The 23071-nt window shown below is 43.4% G+C and overlaps 2 protein-coding genes across 2 annotated transcripts in view; one reads left to right on the forward strand and one right to left on the reverse strand.

The window, feature by feature from the left end:
* The window catches only part of LOC129073095 (kinesin-like protein KIF28P), a 46123-nt gene extending 45550 nt beyond the window's left edge, over window positions 1-573 (forward strand). The window contains exon 25 of the mRNA XM_054576775.1: window positions 421-573. Within this exon, the coding sequence (XP_054432750.1) occupies window positions 421-573 (153 nt within the window). The remainder of the gene's footprint in view (window positions 1-420) is intronic.
* A 2532-nt stretch (window positions 574-3105) lies between these two features.
* SCCPDH (saccharopine dehydrogenase (putative)) lies at window positions 3106-22631 on the reverse strand. The gene is made up of 12 exons (XM_054576677.1): window positions 22383-22631; window positions 20576-20688; window positions 17908-17988; window positions 15882-16011; window positions 13869-13918; window positions 9306-9436; window positions 8526-8643; window positions 7554-7673; window positions 7406-7462; window positions 5254-5365; window positions 4616-4697; window positions 3106-3692 (listed from the first exon to the last, which is right to left on the reverse strand). The coding sequence occupies exons 1-12, from the start codon at window positions 22570-22572 to the stop codon at window positions 3587-3589; spliced, it is 1290 nt and encodes a 429-aa protein (XP_054432652.1). The 5' UTR covers window positions 22573-22631; the 3' UTR covers window positions 3106-3586.
* Between the last annotated feature and the right edge of the window lie 440 nt (window positions 22632-23071).

Below are 23071 nucleotides of genomic sequence, written 5' to 3' on the forward strand. Positions count from 1 at the left end.
CACCCTAATGTGTGAGCCAGCAGGAGACTCTCCACTCCGCGTGTCCAAAGAGCTTAGGGGGTGGGCAAAAGTAGGCTTACAGTTGTTCACCTGGGAAATAACACAATAAATAATACGAGAATAAACTGTTTTGCACACTCACAACTGTAAACCTACGTTTGCCCACCTGTCTACCATTCCAATCTCAAATGCTTGAATTACCTCACTAATTTTTCCTGTTGGTAGTAACTAAAGGGCCATTCAGGGGGCCTTCTTGAAACTGAACACGCACCCAGGCAGCTTATTGTCTCTGCTGGCAACTCTCAAATGCAGCTTCCTGGCCCAAAGGGAGAATTTACTGGGCACCCTACTCACATATTTTTACTTTAATGATGTAAGTCTACTACTATCATATTTTCCCTCTTGCTGATTTTTTTTTAGGAAGATGATCAAATGCTTCGACCATTTGTACACCAACAGTCACTGATGTTAAAGGACTTTGGGGATCTACTTGAATCCAGCTTGTGGAAACTGAAAAATGATGTAGCTCTTATAGTGAAAAAGAAGAGAGAATGTTTATTGCAGAGCGAATAATGAGGATACACCAACTGAAAACAATGAGCTTCACGTTACGAAGATTACTTGGGCAGCTATTAAGCTTCATGAACTTAGCTATCAGAGCCAAATTGTGGACTCAACATATTCAACCTAATTCCCAACCTATTAAGTAATTAATTACTCATTTCTTCTTCCATTTTAAAGCAAAACTGTCCTTCATTTTGATTTAAAAGCATGTAAAATGAATCCATGTCCAGGGTGACGATGAAGTGGGAGCTGTCTCAAGTGAACGGCTGGCATTCTGAGCTCTGGGATCAGACTGCCAAGTCCTGTTTAAGCCACCGCTTGTTAATTGTGTAGTTTCAGGCAAAAATACCTCTCTAAGCTTCTCTTTCCTTCTGCTATACAGGAATGGTAACAGTTAATAAATATAAAGCCCTTAGGATGGTAGTCCCTGGCATGCAGAAGCAAATAAGGAGTATTTGTCATTAATATTTCATGGTAAACAGTTTGAAACTTCAAATAAAACCCTTTTGATAAATTTCCTGCTCTCTGACATAGAGCCAACCATTATTTTGTGTCATTGCTTTGAAAAAATGTTGTATTCTACCTCCATGTTTTCTGTCCTCACAGGGTTGTCTGAAACACATTCTGTTCACTAAGCAGCTTTAACGTCTGCACCGCGGGATGCGTCCGACACAGGTCTGGGGTGACAGGGATTAACATTGTTGGCGGGATCTGCTGGAGTCCGTCAGTCTCGAAGCAATCATGACACCACGAAGATGGGTCTCAGTTAAGGGCTGCCGGGCACTTACTGGCCTGCGAAGGGCTGTGCAGACCTCTTTCGAGACCTAAGGAGTGCTGCTGCTGTGCCTAGGCGTTGGTCTAAGTGCTAGTCATCTAATAGCTCATTTAATTTTCACCATAACCCTAGATTTGGCACTATTCTTTCTCCCATTTTGAGGCTTTAAGGGTTAAATAAAGGAGGCTTGTCCAGGCCACTGGGGGGCTGACTCTACAGAGACTGCATTCCTAACCACCTGGCCGGCCGGCTAGGGCTAGCATAACGCCAGGACTCGATTTGCATAAGAAACCAAGAAGGAGAAAACAAGAGGTGACAATCCCAGTCCTTTCTCTGTAAAATAAAAAGTTAGGGAAATCAAACAGGATGACATTGAACCTCTACTGGTCGGATAGGTTATCGAGGGTTCCAAAGTCTCCCTGGGAAGGTGGGGGATCTAGGCCGGTGAGTTCTGTTTAACACCAGGGCCCAGGGGCTTATGGGAAAGGCTGGGGTTTGCCTGTGGCTCAGGTCCTGACTGAGTATACTATACCCACAGGAACTAAAAGACAACCAGCAACCTTAGAGCCCGTGTGGAGTGCCACGTGGTGATGGCAGGGCTGGCATCAGCAAAGCATCGCCGAATCCCAGAAAGCCTCCGCATGAGGCAGAACGGCGACGAGGCCATGGGCAGCAGGTCCCACCTTCTGGACTGAGCCTCAAAATTCTCGAACAATTTACAGCAAGCGTATCACCTACTTTTCTGCAACAAGAGCAGGTGGAGGCTTGGGGGTAGGGGGGTTTAAAAATAAAATTAAACCCTGGGTGGGTAGCTCAGTTGGTTAAGAGTGTCAGCCGAATATGCCAGGGTTGCAGGTTCTATCCCCAGTCAGCGCACATAGAAGAATCAACCAGTGAATGCATAGGTAAGTAAAACAATGGATTGATGGCTCTCTCTCAAACCAGTAAATAAAAAGTTAAAAAAAAAAAAAATCAGAGACACACTTGTATCTCAGGCGGGAGGACAGTTACACAAGTTGTCGCACACTAGTACCCACACTAAGATGAGCATTCAGTGCAAAGCTAGAAAGAGCGCTCACACACCTGCAGCCTCGCTCAGCGGCTCCCAGACACAGACCGAAACCACAGGTGCCCCCACCCCCCGGCCTCCGGGCCTCCCAGGTGCAAATGCCTCTAACTGATACACAGCTGGCCGTGAGATCTGCTGCTTCCGCACATCTTCCGAATTTTAGAGATGATAAAAAACTTTTACAAGGTGAGGCCAGATCCTGGGGCAGAGGGAGCAAAGTTAGGATGGAAGTGCCACCACCAAGAACCTCCTCCTTCGAGTTAGAGACCCTCCTCCCTCTATGCTGGCAGCACAGCAGGGACTCCCAACACGGTAACATTCCTGTCTGTCCTGCTTCTCATCACAGAGCAGGAATCCCACAGAGGCAGTGGCTGTCCCCTTACATAACTGAAAGGCGCGGAACACTGTGTGTGTGTTCATTATGTGCTTGCTTCAAAAGGGAAAGTCCTGTGCTGTGCCTTGTTTTAGGCCCTTAGGGGAAAACAGTTAAAATGCAAAAAGTAAATTAGTGAAAAATTCTGCTTAGGCAGTGAAAATCAATAGAAACTTACCAGCTGTATCCTCAAAACTACCCACAGGTACTGAACCAGGGAAAACAAACGACGAGGTCCATTGTTAGCAGTCCACGGGAAGCACGTTTCCACCACCGCTCAAACGCCAGGCAGGTCAGACACAAACCACTACTCAATTGACAGTCCTTTATTATTCAGCTTAGGCTATGTCCAAAATCAATCAGTGTAGATGGGTGAAAAAAACTAAGCTAGAAGAGCAAGCAGTGCAGTCTCACCTGGCAGAGGCCCACGCACATGGAGAGAGACGGGGAGCAAGACCCGCGGGATGTCAGGGCCAGGAGGGCAGCCGGGCGCTGGCCCCGGGTCTGTCAGCAACACCGACCGGCCCGCCCACCCCAGGGCTGCCCGCCGCTCGCTCCCAGGAACCGCCCACGAATTCAGGGAAGAGGTCAGTCAAATGTTAGTTCTCTCTCAGAAGCAATAAAATCAGAGAATCAGCTAAGATTTAAAATTTAGGGTAAGCTAGTATAATTTCCTGCTTTTAATGTGTACATATTTTAGATTTGATGATCTTTTCCACATACACAGGCTTATAGAAGAATTTCAAATATCAAATTAAAAAGTTGTTAATTCATGCATTTTATGACTGGTCAATTCTTCAAATCCTTAGACTTCAGAGCTGCTAATGACATTGAATTCAATGCCACGTTGGCTGAGTCTGTCAATCAGCTTTGTCCTGCAGAAAGCCGCTCCAGGCGTGAAGACCCCGCCCCTGAAAGACAAGGAGGGAGCGCGACAGTGCACAAAGCCAGCCCCGGCTGGTCCTGCCAGGGCCTCGCGCTGGAGGACTCACTGCGGGGTCACGATGCAGCTCAGGGACACTCATCCTTTCGCTTCTACTGTGGACTAGTTTTGGTTCCGTTCCCAAAATCCGCCAAATGAGCAAGCGGCTATTACTCAGGGGAAGCTGGTGGCCAGCACTACACTGTTCGGTGGCCAGTGCGACTGCTGCCACAACACGGTGTGCTCGAGGGGCACACCGAGGGCCATCGACCCGAGCAACTGCCGCCGGTCATGAAGACGGCCCTCGGGTCAGGAGGGTTAAGTGAAGGCCTCCGTGAAATAAATTTAGGTAGCTGATTATTAACAAAGCATAAACAAGACTTCAACTGGGTGAAAAAAGTTTCTTTAAATGCAATGGCTAAATGTAAATGCTAAATATTTTCAAAGGGTACACAAGTATTTGAAAATATTTACTTAGGTTTCATTTTATTACAATTTTTCTGTTTATTAATACTGTTTCAGGTCACACCCGAACTTATTTATTTCTAAGCCTCAGGGCCCGTGCCCCTTTGTGAGGGCGGCCTACGTTTAAGGAGCAGCCTGATGCTCCAGGAAGATCGTCCCCTTGGTGATCATCCAGTCAGGATGCCACCAGCCAGTTCGTGCTGGCGGCAGGGCCCAGCGAGCCCAGGCCGAAGTGCGTGGCTCAAACTGCCTGTCTCCTCTTGGTTACCTCTGTTTCCAGAGGCCCGTAAGGAACAGTCCTTCTCACAAGTTTAATTCACCTCTATCTTTGTATCAATGAAACTGAAAATGCTTAGGTGCAGGTTCGATGCCTGAAAATCAAATCAAAATAAGCTAAAACACAACAGATGAAAAAGGGATCTTCAAATCAGAAGAAACAAGACTTACACCTTCGGAAGGTCAGAGATGTCACTCAGAAGAGTCACAGCCGCCTGGACCATGGCTATGGAAGTCACTACGTAGCCGGCCTCTGCAGAGAGCGCGCGATCAAGGGAAAGAAAGTTCTGGTCACGTATGCACTCAACAACACCCAAAAACCAAATAGTGGGCTTTATATCTAACTCTAGGTATCCAGAATTATCTCCATGAATACTTTGTTCACTTACTAAAAATAACAACATTTACATCGTACACATGAAGTGTTAGGAATTGTGTTAAGTGCTTTAAATTTACTAGACTCATTTAATTCTCCTAGCAATGACATGACAATGACAAGAAACAATGTCAGGGTAACCAGACTCCAAAGAAACCTTGGATCAAATGGATAAGTATCACCCAGCCCCTTGTCTTTTTAGTACTGAAATCTGCCATTCAGAATTACTGAATCATACCAAAAAAGAAAAACAGAGGTAGGAACACACCAATAAACTCAATCCTCCTTTTGACTGAATCATTTATCAGTAATACTTAAATAAACTGTGCAAATGTATTTCTAAAACAATTATACTTTGGAAGGAATAGCATTCCCCCTTACAGTTTAAGACAATGTACGGTTCCCCAGCCCCTTTAAGTCATCTGTGAAATACCTGGTCCTTTCACCTGAGTACAGATCCTGATGTTGGGTTTGCTCTTATCGGGACTAGAGCCTTGGCTGTATCCTTGACCAAAGAATGTCATTGTAAATGATGAGGCATCCATCTAAGAAAAAGAAAGCAAAGAGTTTATTTAAGAAGTATGTCATTTCCCCCTGAACACAATCTAACCTATTATTCTACTCCACATGAGAAATTTTCAATTGATAAAAACGTCAATTTTCTATCTGCCAGAATACCGTTATCCTTCAGGCATGGAGCAAAAATTAACTCTTTGAAGAAGCAAGTTTGTTTCTTTTAAATATTGAGTTGAGAGGGAGAGAGAGGCTGACCTGTTTTTCCACTCACCCATGCATTCGTTCATTGTCTCTTGCTCGCACCCTGACCGGGGATCAGACCCGCGACCCCGGTGTACTAACGACACTCTCAGCAGCTGAGCTACCCACCCAGGGCGGAAGACACTAGCACTGGTGGCTGTGATGCTGGGGCACGGGAGGTGGTGAGGAATGGGGAGGAAGAAAGGTGAGTCTTACGTGGTGGCTTAAAGGACAGCACCACTAAAACAGGCACTGTCGGGGCAGGAGCTGCTGGCAGCTTTTGCCTTAGGGTGGCAGAATATGGCAGTCTGGTTCTAGAGAGCGATCTGAGGTGACAAGACCAAAATAGCCAGCAAGCAGTGACAATGCGGGCTTGAGGCACGGATATATAATTGCTGCGTTTAGAGATGTAAACATTCAGTTCAAAAAATTAAAGTTTTAGAAGACTTATCTGAACATCTATCACAATCACTAAGTTGAGAAATAAAATAACAATGAATTCAGTCATGGTCAATACATTTTAATCAACTATCAACTACAGGTCAGGTACCACATTAGGCTCTGAGACGTAACTGGAATATGGTGACTTCAGCAAGGGGACAATGAAGGGGGAAGAAGGGCTGAGGCCTTTTTCAGGTGGGGGAGGACACTGGCCCGTTTGCGGGATGAGAAAGAGCCTGTGGAGAGACAGCAGGAGCATTTACGGGACAGAACAGGAGTAGGCGCCCTACGAGGTCAGGAGGGACTCTGATCCAAAGGAGCCGTGGCGGCGAGGACTCAGGCTGGTTCTGCTCTAGGAGCTGCCAGACTCTGGCCACGGGAACCAGGCCACGCACACCCTTGGATTCTCTCCTGCTGGGGAGGAGCAGGGCGCACCTGCACCAAGGCGGCCGCAGAGCACTCAGCCCCGGCCTGCAGCGCCTGCGCCTCAGGGGGCCGGTGGCAGGTTCACCCTGCGCAGGAGAACGTCTCTCCAAGGGAGCAGGGAAGAGGCGAGGGTCTGGGAACAGGAGTCCCGGCGGTGGGGGCGGGGCACACCACCGAGGTTCTCAGTAAGGCAGGACCTGTGATAACTGCACACGTGGGGAAGACAGTGGGGCTGGGCTGGTTTTGAAAAAAGCCCCTGAGGGGAGGTGGAGAGATGACTAATGAAGAGTAAAAAGTACTGGCAGGTGATGTTAAAAGCTCCAGTGAGGGGGAGCATGGATGTGTGGTGCTGGCATCCTCTCAGCTGTGGAATTCCTTCCCCCCCCACTTCCGGCAGTGCCTGGTGTAAAAGGTGAAGGCTCAACGACCTAAGGCCTGACTTGGGATCTGTAACCAAACGGTCCAAAACGAAGGCCTGATGTTGAGCACACTCGACAAACGGAATTCCATTTATCTACCTCGCGGATCCAGGATATGCGGAAGGGGCAGGGAAGCCTGAGGAGAGGGGACAAGAGGAGGTCAAAAAGAGGCGGTAACAGAGGAGAAAAACGAAAGAGTAAGAATAATCGAAATCTCAGTGAAATAGAGAATATAATTTGTGGAGCGAGATGGCTGAGTGCTCATCCCAACTTGGCTGTTTATTCACTATAGGACCTTGGGCAAGTTTTTAAACCATATTGTGCCTCAGTTTCCCCATCTGTAAAATGGAGATGATACCCACTTCTAGAGGTGTTTGAAAAAATTAATTTAGTTTACGCAAAGAATGTGAGAGGGTGTCTGATACATGGTAAGTGCTCCATGAAGTCTTAGCTGTTACTGTCATTGTCACTGCACTGAGGAAAAGGAAAAACCAAGTAAGGAAAATATTATTTTAGAGACCTGGATACAAAAGAATGAGTTACCTGTTTCTGTGTTGGACCTTGTTTTGAAAAATAACCAAAGGAGAAGAGCCATGGGAACTAAAGAGGGAAAAAAAAATCTCTCAGTGATATCTTTTTAAAAACTCATGGAAAATGCTTTTAGATCGAATTTCATAAAAATATCACTCACTTTTATGAGCAGCTGCCTTCCAATGCCAAACTTCACAAAGAATAAAAAGAAAAGCCCTGCAAACATCAGCTTAATAACAGAGGCGATGCCTCCCACAGTCACGTACGCAGCATACTGAACCTAGGTGAAGATCATCAAGTCAGAATGCTGGCCTCCTGTTTCAGGCAAGTAACGTAAGAATGTTAGCTACTTATAGCTTATTCTGTAGTCATAAATGCTGAGCAAAAGCAGTTCCACTGTATGAGTGTTATGTTCCGAAAACCTGTTCAGAAACCAGACACTGGGAGCATGCTTTTAAAAGAAATAATTGCAAATAGTATTTAGCTTTCTCACTTGAACACAAAAGTCCACATAATCCATAAATAAAAAGTTCAATAATATACCTGAATTTAGCAATTATACATTACAGAATGTAAACTACACTCACAACCTCTTTTATAAGACAGTATCCATATCTTTTAACTTGAGTTGGTTTCCGTTCAGCAGAGTCTCAGCAGAGGGAGCAATTGTGTACTTCCCTCAAAAAAAAAAAACAAAAAAAATCCCCCCAAAAATTTAAAAAAACAAAAAAAAAAAAAACAGACAAAAGGAGCAGAGTGATACTCGGAGGCAGCCAGGAGAGGAGGAGAGCACCCGGACTCCTCCAGCAGCGCAAAAGGAGCATTCTGGCAGCCGCAGTGTTGCACAGGGGTGGTCGGGTGTTCATGAACCAGAGCTTCCTGCTCTGAGTTGGTGCTGTTGTGTTACATTACAAAGGTATTCGGCAGGCCAGATATAAATTATGGGGAAGGCTATTATCACCCCCCCAAAACGCACAATGCTCTATACTCCTGATTCTGAATACTTCCAGAAACTGTTACACACATTATTTAGCTACTTCATTTTTTGCTTTATGAACACAAAAATCCTAATCAAACTGTGGGAGAACTGTAACAAACAAAAAATATTAAAAAATAAATCATGAACACTTACAGGTGATTGCTCTAAATTTTCATGCAAGTAACGCTGAGTCCGCTTCACGACAGACACATCTGCTCCCAAGAAAGGAATGGAGTAGCTGCTGAGCTCTCTGCAGTAAGAAATCGGCCACCTGCAAGATAGACCCAGGTTGCATTTTCTCCATTTACACTGACCACAATTTTAACAGGTAAATTTCCAAACAAAAATTTTAACTCTGCTTGAGGCAGGGATAACAATAAAGATGGCAGATCTGCTCTTAGTTAATATTTCAATCTCTGACCTTTGTTCTCTACACCTACAGCCAAACAAGTGACAACTGCACAGAGAAGTATTCTTCACATCATGGGCACTTAATACATGTAGTTTAACTATGTCTTAGCCCATCATTTCACTGACCAATGATAAAAAGAACACTCATTTCAACAGATAAACACTGCAGTCTGCAGTTGGAGTTCTTACATATAAATGTTATCGATATATTGATTGATTAATCTACACAAGAGCAACACACTTTAAGTTGATGGTTTTACTGCACAAAATTTAACTGATGTTTAATTTTGATGTTGATAATGAAAAGTAAAAAAACTAATTTTTCCTAGGGTACAAATGAATTATTATATACAAAGTACTTAAGCTTCAGTTAACATATTAATTGTAATTTATCTTTGAAAACAATCTGGATTTACTATAAAATAGTCTCCAGGCTTTTCTTACTAGCATACTTAATTAAGTCAGGTCAACACAAAACACTTAGACCAGACATACTAAGGAATGGATTTTGAATTAATATACCTTCTTTTTAATTTTGGACCAACAATTGGGACAGGTTTCAGATTTGCTTCTTTTCGTAGTTTTTTCAAGTTACTCTGATCTCCAAAACCATAGACTGCTGACTTCCAGGTACCATCATGAATGCACATACCCTAATAAAACAATTCAAGAGTTAAACAAGTCTTAAGAGATACTAAAATGCAAAACCAAGTATGTTATAATTGGCACAAAAAAATTTTTACCTCTATTTATGCAAGGCATAATCCTTTATTTAATAATTTTGAGATGGAATTTTCATGACCAGCTAGGCAGCAATAACACTCATTAGTCTGGTCATATTTTGTATTTACACCAACAAATGCCCTTTCTTCTTCCCTCTTACCATTATTTACGCTGTTTTCAATAAGCCATTGATTTCACTTTCTCGTTTTCATTCAACGAATTGATCATATGAGGTCTGTGTGGAAAAAGCCCAGCCACTGTTAATGTGACAAGAACATTTGCAGGACATTAATGTAACCTGGCAGCCAAGGAGAGTGGACTGGAATGCACATGCGTGAACAATGACGGCTTCACTGTACTAGTCCGTGGGGATGGCAGATACTATTAAGTGGGCATGTGCACTGTGTGGCCATCACATTCAAAATGACTGAGCGAGTAGAGCAACAGCCTGCATCAAATTTTGCCTTAAGCTTGAACATTCCTCCACACAAACTATTTGGATGATTTAGAAGGCTTTCAGGGATGATTTCATTTATAATTTTGATTGTATATAACTGTATCATGTCCTGCCTTGCATGTTGTTTAGCTTGTTTGAACAAAGCCACTTAGAAAGATTCACAACCAACTTTATCACAGGACTAAAAGTCCTAAGAGTTTGACCTATGAAACTATTCTAAAGTGGGGCCCAGCCAATCTGACCCATTTACAAAAGTAAAGATTTCCCAACGCTGGGAGAAAAAAGCTTTTCAAAAAACCTAAGACTATCTTCTTACACAAATAAGCCCTGAAGAAGGCAAAATACTACATTCATTTAAAAAATATTTTACCTTATCTCATTGAAAAATATAACATAAAGAAGGTGCACAAAACATACATGCACAATTTAATGAAAGTACGGAGCAAACACCCAGGCAGCCCAGAGGGCCCTCCTTCTGTCCTGCTTTTATGGTGATCAAGAAAAACCCCGGCTTCTCTTTAGAGTCTCCCAGACTAAGCATTCACTCCTAAACAGCGCTGTGAGTTTTGCCCATTAACTTTACAGAAACGGAACCACACAGCACAGGACCCTTCGCGTTCAGCTGCTTTCGCTCAGACTGTGATGTCGGGACTCATCATGTGTTAAAGTAACTCATACTCTGCAGCCGACCTTCCCATTGTCTTAGTATGTCTTTTGATAAACAGATGTTCTCAATTTCAAATATGCACAAATGTGTCACTTTCTGATTATGCCTAATATATACGTAAATGCCTCTGTATCTCTTTTAAAAAGCCATTCCCTGTACAGCATGGTGACTACAGTTAACACTGTATTGCATATCTAAAAGTTGCTAAGAGAAAAAAAATCTTAAAAGTTCTTATCACAAGAAAAAAAATTGGATGTATGGTGACAGATGTTAACTAGTCTTACTATGATGATTTTGCAATACATACAAATATATAATTATTATATTGTGTACCTGAAACTAATATGCCAATTATACCTCAATGAAAAAGATTTCTGGGGGAAAAAAAAGAAGCCATTTCCGACCTTGAGGCCATGCAGTATGTCCTCTTCTAAAAGTGTTACTCTTCTGCCCTTTGCACTTAGATCTACAATCCACCTAAATTTGACTTTGGTGAACAGTGCAAAGTATGAGTCCAATTTCATTTTTCACCCATACAGACACCCAACTGTCCCAGCATCATCTCCTGGAAAGTCCCGTTACATAAAGTGTTCATGTCTGCACAAATTACTCTGAGTGTTTATTCTATTCCCCCTGCCCACTGATACCCTCTGCCAATGCAACACACTGACGTGAATAACTAATCTTGATAACCAAGAGCATCCTTTCTACCTTATTCACCTTCAAGAAGGTCTTCGCTATTCTTGGCCCTCTGCATTCCATACACATTTTAGAATTAATTTGTCGAGCTGCACACCAACACAAAACACATAAATAAAAACCTATTTGAGATTTTGATTGAAATGACAGAACGTGGAGCTGAGGAGGAACACGATGTGAGTTATGTTCTGAACAGGATCGTCCTGGCTGTCGTGTTGAGAAAAGACTGCAGGGAAAGAGGAGGTGGCAAGAGAAGTGGTGAAAGGCGGTCAGACTTTGACATATTCTGAAGGCAGAATCAACAGGATTTCCTGAGATCAGATATGATTTCTGAGAAGAGACAGCAATGACTGCACTGTTTGGCCTGAACACTTGGAAGGACACATCACTACTGCCTGAAATTGATACAAGTAAGCTACGGTTAGAGCACATTTGGAAGGAGAAAGCAGGGGGTCAGTTATGGAGATGTCTACCCAATGCTCAAGTGGAGAGGCCCACTGGGCAATTAGTTATTAAGAGTTGAGGAAAAAGGTCTGGGTTGATGACCTAAGTTCGGAATATGCCAGTAGTTCTTAACACCCAAATATAAAGAGATTTTCTCTTTTTTTTAATCCTCATCCAAGTCCATGCTCACTGATTTTAGAGATAGGGGAAGGGAGGGGGAGAGAGAGGGAGAGAAACATAGATGGGTTGCCTCTAATATGTGCCCCAACCAGGGACTGAACCCACACCCCAGGCATGTGCCCTGACCATGGGACCTTTCAGTTTACGGGACAACGCTCCCGCCAACCGACACACACCGACCAGGGTTCCTGCTGCTCCTCCATAAAGAGCCTCCATCCTAGCTCTACTGTTCTCACTATCTCCCTGTGGTCAACACTGCTGTCAGTCCTGTGTCCATTCTCTGCAACCCCCAACCCCTTCTTCTGCTCAACAAATCAACTCTCCTTCCTATTTCGTACTTGTTCCCTGTTGTTCAGGTGGACTTGACCCTATGATCCCACCTCCAGAGGCCTGTGACCCAGGCCCAGGAAATCTGCTCACTCCATGCCTCCAGGTCGCACGGACGGGCTCAAGAATGGCCAAATGACCCATCTTGACGAATCTTCCCTATCACTCGGTATCTAAACTGGCAGCTGTCCCTGGGAAACCATGAGTCTCAGGAACAATGCATGCGACAGCCAGCAGCTTCCCAGCCCTGTCAAGAGAGCCAGCACAGAGGGGCCTCAGGAGTAAGGAAAGAGACAGGAAGAGGGAAGAGGGAACGAAAAGGGCTCCGATAAGACCATTTCACATCTAGACCCAATCACACTATTCACTTCTAGACATTTAGTTACAGGAATCCATCAATTCCTTCCTGTTTTATTGGTTGAGTTGGATTTCTAACACATGCTACCCAGAGCTCCGAGCATGCCTTTTACTCTTGTTTCTGAGCCTTTGTTCAGGTTGCTGCCTGACCTTCCAACTGCTATCCACACTTTAAGGCTGAACTTAGTTAAGGCCTCTATGAGGCATTCCCAAGTTAATTACTCAGGCCCACTATCCCTTCCCTTTAGTCTGATACTCTAGTATACACTCTCTGTAACCAAAGATGTTAGTATGTTTTCTATAGTTCTTTGTGTTCATTGATCTGAACCCACAATCCAGGTGAACAGACCATTGCTTTTACTTAAACATGCTCCACACCATGCCAGAGTTACATCTGTATTATACTATTTCCTCTCCCTTATCCACATCTCTGCAGCACCAACCCTTGAAACTCAGTCCATATCCCGGCTTCTCCGAAGCATTCTTGATCTCTGGCCTCCCAGCTACACATACTTTCCATTCTCAGAATCCCACAGTATTTGATCTGATCCCTTTAATAACACTTCCTATCTCCTGCCAAGCTAAATGACCTCTTTAAGGGCAGGATTTGCATCTTATTCATTTATGTGTCACACTACCTTGAACAACTATGTAGATTTGCACCACTGCACAATACTTGTTGAATGAATATTTTTAAAAGGGAAAAAATACTTATGAAGCTTCAAGTAAAGACACAGAACTGGGCTTGACCCTATGGCAATAAAAGTACTATCATAAAACACAGTCTCTTCCCAGAAATGCAACTATCTTGTGTTCCCAAATAGACTATAAACTCAGTAAGATTATATTTACATCATGCATTTCTTGCATGGCCATAAAGTACCTAACTCCAAGTCTGGCACATAATAAAAATGCACAGACTCTGCACTAAGGTGATGACTGTCTTGGCTGACAATATTTACTGCATAACAGTGATAGAAACTTTAGTTAGGATCATGGTAATTCATTCTAATGTAACAAACTGTTCAGTTTTTTTTTTTTTTAAGTAGAGTTTATTCTTAAGTCAAAGGAATTCCCAACAACAATCTAGTACCTTTCATTTTTTAAAATTAAACACAGTGACTTTAATACACTAAAAATTCCAAAAATATCTTTTTTAAAAAGGCATGTATCATTTCCCAAATGTTTTAAATATTAACTTAGAAAATATCTGACGAACAGAAAAACTAACCTCGGGTCCTGAACGTAAAGTCAGGAAACTTTCCACTGCAGTCAAAATACCTATAAGAGTAGGAAAATGGTCAAAGTAAAATCAAATAAAATCTATTTAGCCAGGACAAGTAACAATGAACTATTCCTAGTCATTCAGGGACTGCTTTTACTAAGCTGACAGCTGAATAGTCAGAAAGTCAATACTGATAACAATTTTATTATGTTTTTATAAACAGACTTAAAAAGCAGCTGAAGCCAGGTGAATTGTCAGAAAGAGGAGTTGAACATAAACTCTAACTGCCAATACTGACAAAATATTTTCAATATTTAAACTGACGCTAAAAAATCCTCTTCCTCTAAGGCAACAATTTTGCTCTCTCATTCTGGAAGGCCAGCAGAACACAGTGATCAAAATTACATCTATGGGAATTACTTGTTTTCCCAATAGGACAGCTTTTAAGAATACTTATCCACAGTTACATACAATTAATGTACAGAATACCTATCAAAATGGCCTTTGTGATGGCTTGTAAAATACTTAAGATTATTGAAATGAAATAAAAATATAAGTGTAAAATAAAAATAGAACATCAAAACTAGGAAAAAAAAGGAGGGGGGGAGAAATCAATTACATTAACCCTGAAGATTAGTATATAAGTAATAGTGATTAAGTATTTAATTTATCTTTGAAATTCTCCAGAGCAGTAAGACAAAAGAAATACCTAATGGGATAGCCAATTCTCAAAACCTGATAAAATGAAATATATCAGTTTCATAAGAGACAGTGTTCCCAGGTTTAATTCCAAGAGAAAATTAAAACATCCGTGCTGTGTCAAGTTGACACTGAGCAAAATAATGAAAAACCACGTCATGAACCAGGTTGCCACAGCAGAAGAGAACGAGAGCCACATAACTGACCGTCACTGGTCTGACCAGCGACACAAACTAGGAGCAGAGCACTACAGTGACTCCCACCAGAGATGATTCTAAGGGTTGTTACGAGAACGTGGCCTGACTACATGGCTCTGTGATCTGACCCGCTCCACAGAAGAACATGGACCACTAAAGCCGTATGTAAAAAAATGGGGACCACGTGCATCAAAAATCAGCTAGGATAATTGTTAAAATGCCGACTCTAGGGTTAGTATCTGAAAAAAGTTTTTAAACAAACCTTAAAGTATTATTTTGCCCTTAAAAAGGGAAAAAAAGAGCCCTGATGCTGTGGCTCAGCAGGCTGGACGTCGCCACACAAACCGAGCCCCGGTCAGGGCTCCCGCCGGGGCTGCAGGCCAGGGCGCAGGCTGGGGGCGTGCAAGGGGCACCTGGGTGACGTTTCCCTCTCACATCAATGTTACTCTCCCTCTCCTTCTTCCTCCCTCCCCCTCGCTCTAAAAATAAATAAATCTTGAAAAGAAAAAGAAAAGACCTATTCAAAGTAACAAAAACTTTTATTAAATGTTTGGGAATAACCTCGACCTAACATATGCAGGACTATCATGAAGAAAACATCTGAACTCTGCAGACTTAGAGACTGTTTTAAATAAATAGAGACATACCAGGTGTAAGGATTGAAAGACTGTTTTAAAGATGTTCAATTCATGGTTTTCATTTTATTGGGAACGGTTCAAGTGTTGCATCATTAAGTATGAGGTTGGCTATTGCTCTCTGACATTTATTTTGTTAAGAAAGTATTCTATTCTTCAGTTTCTAAAAATTTGAAATCAATAAATCCTAGGAATTTTCAAGGCATTTACTGAGAGGGACATACAGTGTTCACTTCTGATATTCTGATGTAATGATAACATAACTTTCTAATAAACCTTGGTCTTGATATATTATTCTTTCAAAATGTCATTATTTATTAAAATTTTTCTTAGCATTTTATAACAAGCATAGTTATGTTAAAAACAAAGCATGCATTTTAACATTACCCATTTGTAGTTATGTTTCTTTTTCCAACCAGGTTTTAGTTCAACACAACTGAAGCCCTTCTATTGTTAAATTCAATTACTGCTAACTGATCAATAATTACCATTAATTTTATTGCTCGTATATATTACTCCCAGATCGGCCGGAATGGAGTCAAAGCCACTGCTTCCAATGATATAAACCCCTTTTTCCGCAGCTTTCTCATTATACTTCCAATACATTAGTTCCAGAAACTAAACAAATTCAAGAGAAAAGATCTGAGCCAGAGTTATACAGAAACATCTTGACCAATACCAAATGATTAACGACAAAGCAATTAAATTTTGAAAATGCTAACCCATACAGCTCTGTGGCGATATAGTAACTGTCAAAATGTTTTTCACTTATTTAGCAGACATGTGCCAAGGCGCTGATCTGACTTCATGACACTATTATTGTTTTTTAGAATGTCTTAATGCAAAAGTAATACCTCTTATAAAAATACTTATTAACACAGAAAAATACAAAGCAAGCAAAAAAGATACCCTAAGTAACATTATCCAAGTGAACATCATCAGAGACATGTATCAATGCATGTATTATTTGTTATAATTAATAAAACAAAACCATTACCTTATCATTCACTAAAGTCTGTACTTTATTCAGTATTTCCTTAGCATCACCTAATGTCCTTTTTCTGTGCCAGGACTTCGTCCAGGACACCATGTTACATTTATCATCCTGTCTCCTTAAAGTCCTTCTGACTGTGAGAGCTTCTCAGACTCTCCTTGATTGTGATGATCTTGACAGGTTTGAGAACTGGTCAGGCACTTTGTAGAGTGCCCTCTCCTGGAATTTAGTGCATGTTTTTCTCATGACGGGAATGGTCTTATAGGTTTTCGGAGGGAAGACCACAGGGGTCGAGTGCCATTTCATGACATCGTATCAACAGTGCATACTATCCACATGGCCTATCCCCGCTGCCGACCTTGAATGCGTGACTAAGGGGGCGTTTTCCAGGCTTTCCCCCGTGAGGTTATTCTCCCCCCACCCCCGCCCCGCCCTGTGCTCTCAGTCCTCCGGGGCAGAGCAGCCGCCTGCGTCCCCTGGAATTCTTCTGCACGGGCCTGTCTCTTCTCATCCCTGTGCCCATTTTTAATTGGAGGACCTGAATTGGTACTATGACTTATAAGAGTTCTTTGTATATTCTGGACCTTTATTAGGTTTTGGGTATTACTTTATGGTAGTTTGTAAGTTTTTCACCATTTTCTCTGCTCTGGAATATTTTAAATACAATAGGCATTGGTTTCTGTTATATTCATGTTCCCTAACTCTTCATGAATAAATTTTGGTAATTTGTATTTTCCTAGTATTTTCCAATATATATGATCAATTGATAAACTGTAAGTAGGTACCATATTGGCACACTGACGAGAGAAGTCAGTGGACTATGGGGACATAGGGGTTATAGTTTTAAAGGAGCAGCATAGCTCAGTGTTATCAACACACTGCTCCCTGCAGTCAGGCAAACCTCAATTCAAGTCCCAGTTTTTCTATTTACTGGTTGTGTGACTTTGAACAAGTTACTTAACCTTTCCAAGCTTCAATCTCCTCATCATAAAAGAGAGAAAAAGATGACGCCTACTTTCTAGGAATGTTTAAACAGGTACATAAAATGCTTATTTAGTACACTGTAAGGCACGTGGTAAGCAGTCAATGAATGTGAACATACAAAAGTTTTTAAGTTGAGGGGATTTTACATTTATTTTTCTGTAATGTTGTAAAGATGTGATTTTAAAAAGGGAATTTATAATGAAAGTTATAGAAACAAGATTCCAAGAATTACTCATAGCACACTATTTTAATTAATTCAGTTTACAGCATGTAGTAGCTGTAAAAAAAAAAAAAAAAAAAAAAAGGGCAGCAAATCCTATATACAAAGGACTTGAAACAAATGAGAGGGTATGAAAGAACAGGATTCAAGACAACTGAAGTCAAGGCCCTGCCTCGCGCTCTCCTGCAGCTTCTACTAGGCCGCTCCGCTAGGGAGGAGACATCGCCCTCTGAAACGTCTGCAAAATTGCACTAACTACCTTCCACCTCAGCGGAAAACTGTGCTATTTCCTGTTTTTCTTTTCTGTTTTACATACCTGAGGTTCTCCACAGATGTCAATACAGCTAGTCCCATTTTCGACACATGCTTTTACTATAGGTTCTCCGTAAAATCGATACTGGGGGAATAAAGAAAACAGTTTACTCTTATGCAGCAAGCTTGACTGAACGAACTGCCATTCAGTTTTGGAAGTACTATCTTGGTTACTAAGAAATCAAATACTAATAAAGCAGCCTAAAGATAGGCTGAGAAAATAATGTAACTGGAATATACCAACTCTCATAGGATAGAATTACAGAGGAACACGTCCTTACCTCTAACTGAAGACAAAAATGGGAAGTTTTGTTCAAGTGATTCATTTGAGCTAAATTCTGAAGAAGAGTAAGGATTTACTCAAAAAAAAAAAAAATTCCAGATAAAGGACAAAGCATAGGCAAAAGTTTAAAAAAGAGGTCTGTTCAGGATACCGGAAGCACAGGGCAGTCGAGAGGATGGTAAGGGATGAAAAACAAGTGATGAACATATCAGGAGGGACCCTGGTTGCCATGCTATCAACACTGAATTTTATCTGTTCTGACAGCTTCTATCTTCATATTTAAAAAAAAAAAAAAAAAATTCTGAACAAGGACAATAATGTGGTGATTGTCGGGGAGTTGGGGAATGGAGGGTATCAGGGGGATAAATGGTAACAGAAAAAAATACAATAATGGTAATAATGAAAAAAACCCTCATACACAGACAACAGCATGGTGATTACCAGAGGGAAAGGAGGGGAGGGGGGAGGTAGAGGAGGGTGAAGGGGGATAAATGGGCACGGAAGGAAACTTGGTTTGGGGTGGCGAACACACAGTACCGTGTACCGGTGAGGCATCAGAGAGATGTACACTTGTAACTTACATAATTTTATTAACCAATGTCACCCCAATAAATACAATAAAAATTTGAAATGAAATAAAATAAAAATCACTAATAGCAGTGAGAAAGAAGAGAGAGAATGCTAAACGCGTGAGGAAAAAGAAGTTGTAAAACTGCACTTCCGAGACGGGAGAGAACAGCAGCCTGGGGAAAGGGAGCAGGCCTGCGGGAGGCGCAGCGGCCCCGCGTGAGGGTCACAGTCACGTGTTTAGCGTGGGATCAGCCTGCAGGGGGACGCACTTTTCTCCAGCCACGCTGGGCTACTCACGTTCAGGTAGAGGGCAAGCAGAGGGCTGGAATCACCAGGACCGGGTTTTTCCCAGAGTCCCGGGGAGGGGTGGGCAAAGGAGCTGGCTGGGAGGTGTATTGGAGTAGCTCAAGCAAAGGGCCACAGAGTCGAAGCTAGTTAAGCATGAGATAAGCTAAATAAACAATTTAAGTACATTTTTACTCGATAATAATTAAAAGCTTTCCTGCTTTCACTTTTTAATTTATCAACCATTTTCCAGATGCTGAGTGTTCAAACGTTCTGCCAATTGCAATGGCTCCCTCAGACTGGGAAAGGACCCCAGCATTCGCTGTTACACAGGCCAAAAATGTCTCCTTCACATCCAGTAAGTACCAGGGCAATAGTCGGTGGCTCTCCTTTCAAGATACACTCTGAACTGGACCGCTTCGCACATCCCTGCTACTCCCCTACCACCTGCTTCTCCTCCCGGAAGTCAGAGAGCTTCAGCGCTGTGCATCAAATCACACCCTTGTTTCCCGCCATCCACTGACTCGGTCACCTTTAGAAGAAAATCCAAACCTCGGGCTGTCAGAGCCTACAACCCCCGGGCACCGCTCCAATCTCACTGCCCACCTCTGCCCTGCTCATGGCCAGCCACACCGGCCTCTCTCTCATTCTTCGGCCTTGCCAAGCATATGCTCACCGCAGGACCTTTGCACCTGCTCTTCCCTGGGCCACCCTTCTCCTCGCCCATCAGAAGGTCCCTTGCCTCTCAGGTCCCCAGGAAAATGTCAGCTCCTCACGGAGACCTTCCCTGACCCCCCATGTCATACAGACTGATGTGTCCATCTCCCTACTCTGCTTTCTTTTTCTTCAAAGCACCTACCACTACCTACCATTATAACCTTATCTTTCTGCCTTCACCACTGGACTGTACGCTCCGTGAGAGATTCTATTGGGTTCACCATTATGTCCCAGGTACCTAGGCTAATGCAGTTTACATACCAGGATGGGCAAAAGCAGGTTTCCAGTTGAGAGTACACAAAACAGTTTATTCTTATATTATTAATTTATTAATTATTGTAAACTTACTTTGACCACCCCGTCTAACAAGTATTCAATAAATACTAAGTGAACAAGTCCTCTTTTAATCTCTACTTTTGTACACGTTTTTAACAAATGTTATTTATACAAAAATATACCTTATAAATAAATAAGAAGTATATTAGGGGTACCTGCTCAAAGAATTTTTTAACATAAGGGGCATATAGGAAAGGGGAAGAAAAGCTTGGCGATTAGAGCAGTAAATAATAAACAAAATGAATGAGCCAGCACACACTCCCTGAATACGGTGTCAGAGGGAGTCGGCCACTCACCCCTCCAGGAGATTTTGGTCATGTCCAATTTGCTAATCCCAAGAAGTGAGAACCCCATATGGGGTAAAGGCTCTGAACCAACTGTTCTGTCCCCTGCTCCATGTTCCTCTGGAATATAAAATACGAGATTCTGCGAGGAATGAATAGGCTGTTTGTTCTGATACAAAGAAGGGCCGATTACTTACTGGTCCTACACAATTGAGGACAACTGTTGCCTGTTTGGCCATTTCATCAAGTGAGGCTGGATTAGTGATATCACAAATTATTATTCCAACTTCAGATGACAGCGTTGGTCTTCCTAAAATAAGAAATAAATCATTTTAAGTGAATCCTGATACAACAGTAGATCTTCCAGATCTTCTTTTTATAGTAACCAGTGAGAGCAAAATCCCAAAAGTTAACTTTCCCTCTCAAACGAAGGAGAAAACTGTTTTTAACCAGGTAATTAAAAAAGAAAAAGAAAAAGGTTGTGAGGAAAATGGAATACTAAGGGTGATTAAAAACATTATCAATCTTTAAAAAAAAATCTAACATAAGTAGCATGTAAATGACAGTCTTGTGTACAACGACAAGTTTACAATCGTTCAGATTCTGGATAGATGTTTGTTCTGACTTTCTCTCTGACAAGAATTATAAAAGGTTTCTCAACAGCTATGACACAATTACATATGATGAAAGTATGTGGGTAGAGGGCAGTTGTTAATATCAACATGAAAACAAGCGAGGACTCAGGTGAAAAGAAGAGTCTAGATAAGAACACTCAGGCTCATCAGAAGGAAATAACTGGAACTCACTCAAGAGAGTAATGCAGGTTTTGACAGGTCAAAGTGTATTCCTCAGAATCACCGGTTCTGGGGATTACCGTACAAAAAGTCGGTCACTAGGCTATACCTGCACAGTCTTACTGAACAGGAAAAAGAAATGTAAGTATATTTTAATAGTGAAATTATTTCTTTTGGAAAAGTAAAGAAAAACCAAAAAGCTCTTTGGTCAAGATCCTCTGTCTGGTGGTGGCAGCACCAAGAGTTGCAGGAAGAGTCCAGCCCGCGTGGTATCTTGTGCACGTGACCACCAACACAATAGATGTTACATTTCGACCAGAAACAGCTCTCCACCCGTGTGGAATGATAAAGTGAGATGAAAACCAGGCAGAAGAATCTAGTATCCCCAGAACTCTAAAAGGTGCTACTTGCCTGCATGGAGCCGGGGGGCGGGCAACAAGGGTGGGAAAAGCCTCATTTAAAGGCTATCGGGTTCTCACTTAGACGTGTCCCCCACCAGGAGGGCAGGGTCTGTGCGTCTGTCTCTCTCTCAGGTCTGTACCCAGGCACTTAGAACAAGCCCTGGCCTAGAGAAGAGCACTCAGTACAAATCCGTGGAATGGAGGCTGAAAGAATACGCAACCGGCCAAACCAGAAATGAAAACTGCCGTTGGGTGCGAGGTCGGTAGGTAAGAATAAGCTTGCGGGAGGATTCTTACGAGAAAAAAAAAATTTTTTTTAAACGCCACAACCAAGTCCCCAGTACAACTCTTAAGCTTTCGCTCCCGCCTCCAAAACGCGAGACGAAGGGAGAGTACAATCTTATCAAACCAACAGTGTACTTTCCCATCCGACCAAACATCGAAGCATCTCCAGCTGCACCAGATACCCGTGCTCTGCAGGGAGACGGAGCGAAATAACAAAACAAAACAAAACAAAGCAAAACATCCTAAACTGAAGTTCTCGACTATCTCGCCAGTGGGACGCCCCAAATTAAAGGAGAAACTCAAAAAGCGGAAAAGAAATTATTTAACGTGGGGAGTAGAACAAAGCCACAGCTCTGAATAAAGCATGGCTGTCCTCCTGCGGCCCTCAAGCAGGGCTCCGGGAGCCCCAGCGTCGCTCCCACGGAGGAGCCGCTCCTTCCCAGCGGCGGGAGCCCCGCGGCCGGGGGAAGGGCCCCGGGCTGCGAGCGGCGCCGCGGTGCCGCGTCCCACCCAGTCCTCTTTACCCAGCTTCAGGGCAGCCTTCTCCAGCACTCGCCGCAGCTTCTCCCGGCAACGGCCCGCCACGGCCCAGGGCAGGCGGGCGCTCCCCTGCGGGTCCGCCTGCTCCCGGGCCACCTCCTCGGTCACGAACTGGCCGGTGAAGCCAGAGGCGCCGAACACCACCAGTCGGAAAGGCCGCTGATGCGTCGCCATGACGATCCCACAGCCAGCCGAGGCCCCGAGCGGCGTGCGTCTACGGCGCCTGCGCTTCAGGCAGCGACCTCCGTACTGGGCGCAGCAACCGCCCCTGCCACCCTCTGCGCGCCGCGCTCCCGACGCGCCTCGCGCGCCGCCGAGCCGGGGCCGCGCTCACGCCCGGGCCTCGTAGAGCCGCGCCGCGCCGCGCCGCCTCTGCGCCGAAACCTGTGGCCCTCGCGAGCGACCCGCTTCCCGGGCTGGCAGGAGCTGACGTGACAGCCGCCCGTCCTCTCTCCCGTCGATGGTCCCGCTCAGCTTTTACCGCCCCCCAGGAGGAGGCGGCTGTGACATCAGCCGGTTATCTGTTGCAGGAGGCGGTTGCGCGAAGAAAAAATTTGCGAAAACCTTCTGATGGCCGAAGGGAACGGTCCACCCCCAGACGGGCTTTCGTTTTCGAAGGACGTTGGACAAGTGTGGGTTCTGGGTTCTCCATGGGGCGTTTCAGCCCTGCCCG

The sequence above is a fragment of the Pteronotus mesoamericanus genome, unplaced genomic scaffold (assembly GCF_021234165.1).
Source record: "Pteronotus mesoamericanus isolate MK-2021 breed Mesoamerican mustached bat unplaced genomic scaffold, CSHL_Meso_final contig_347, whole genome shotgun sequence".
NCBI lineage: Eukaryota > Metazoa > Chordata > Mammalia > Chiroptera > Mormoopidae > Pteronotus > Pteronotus mesoamericanus.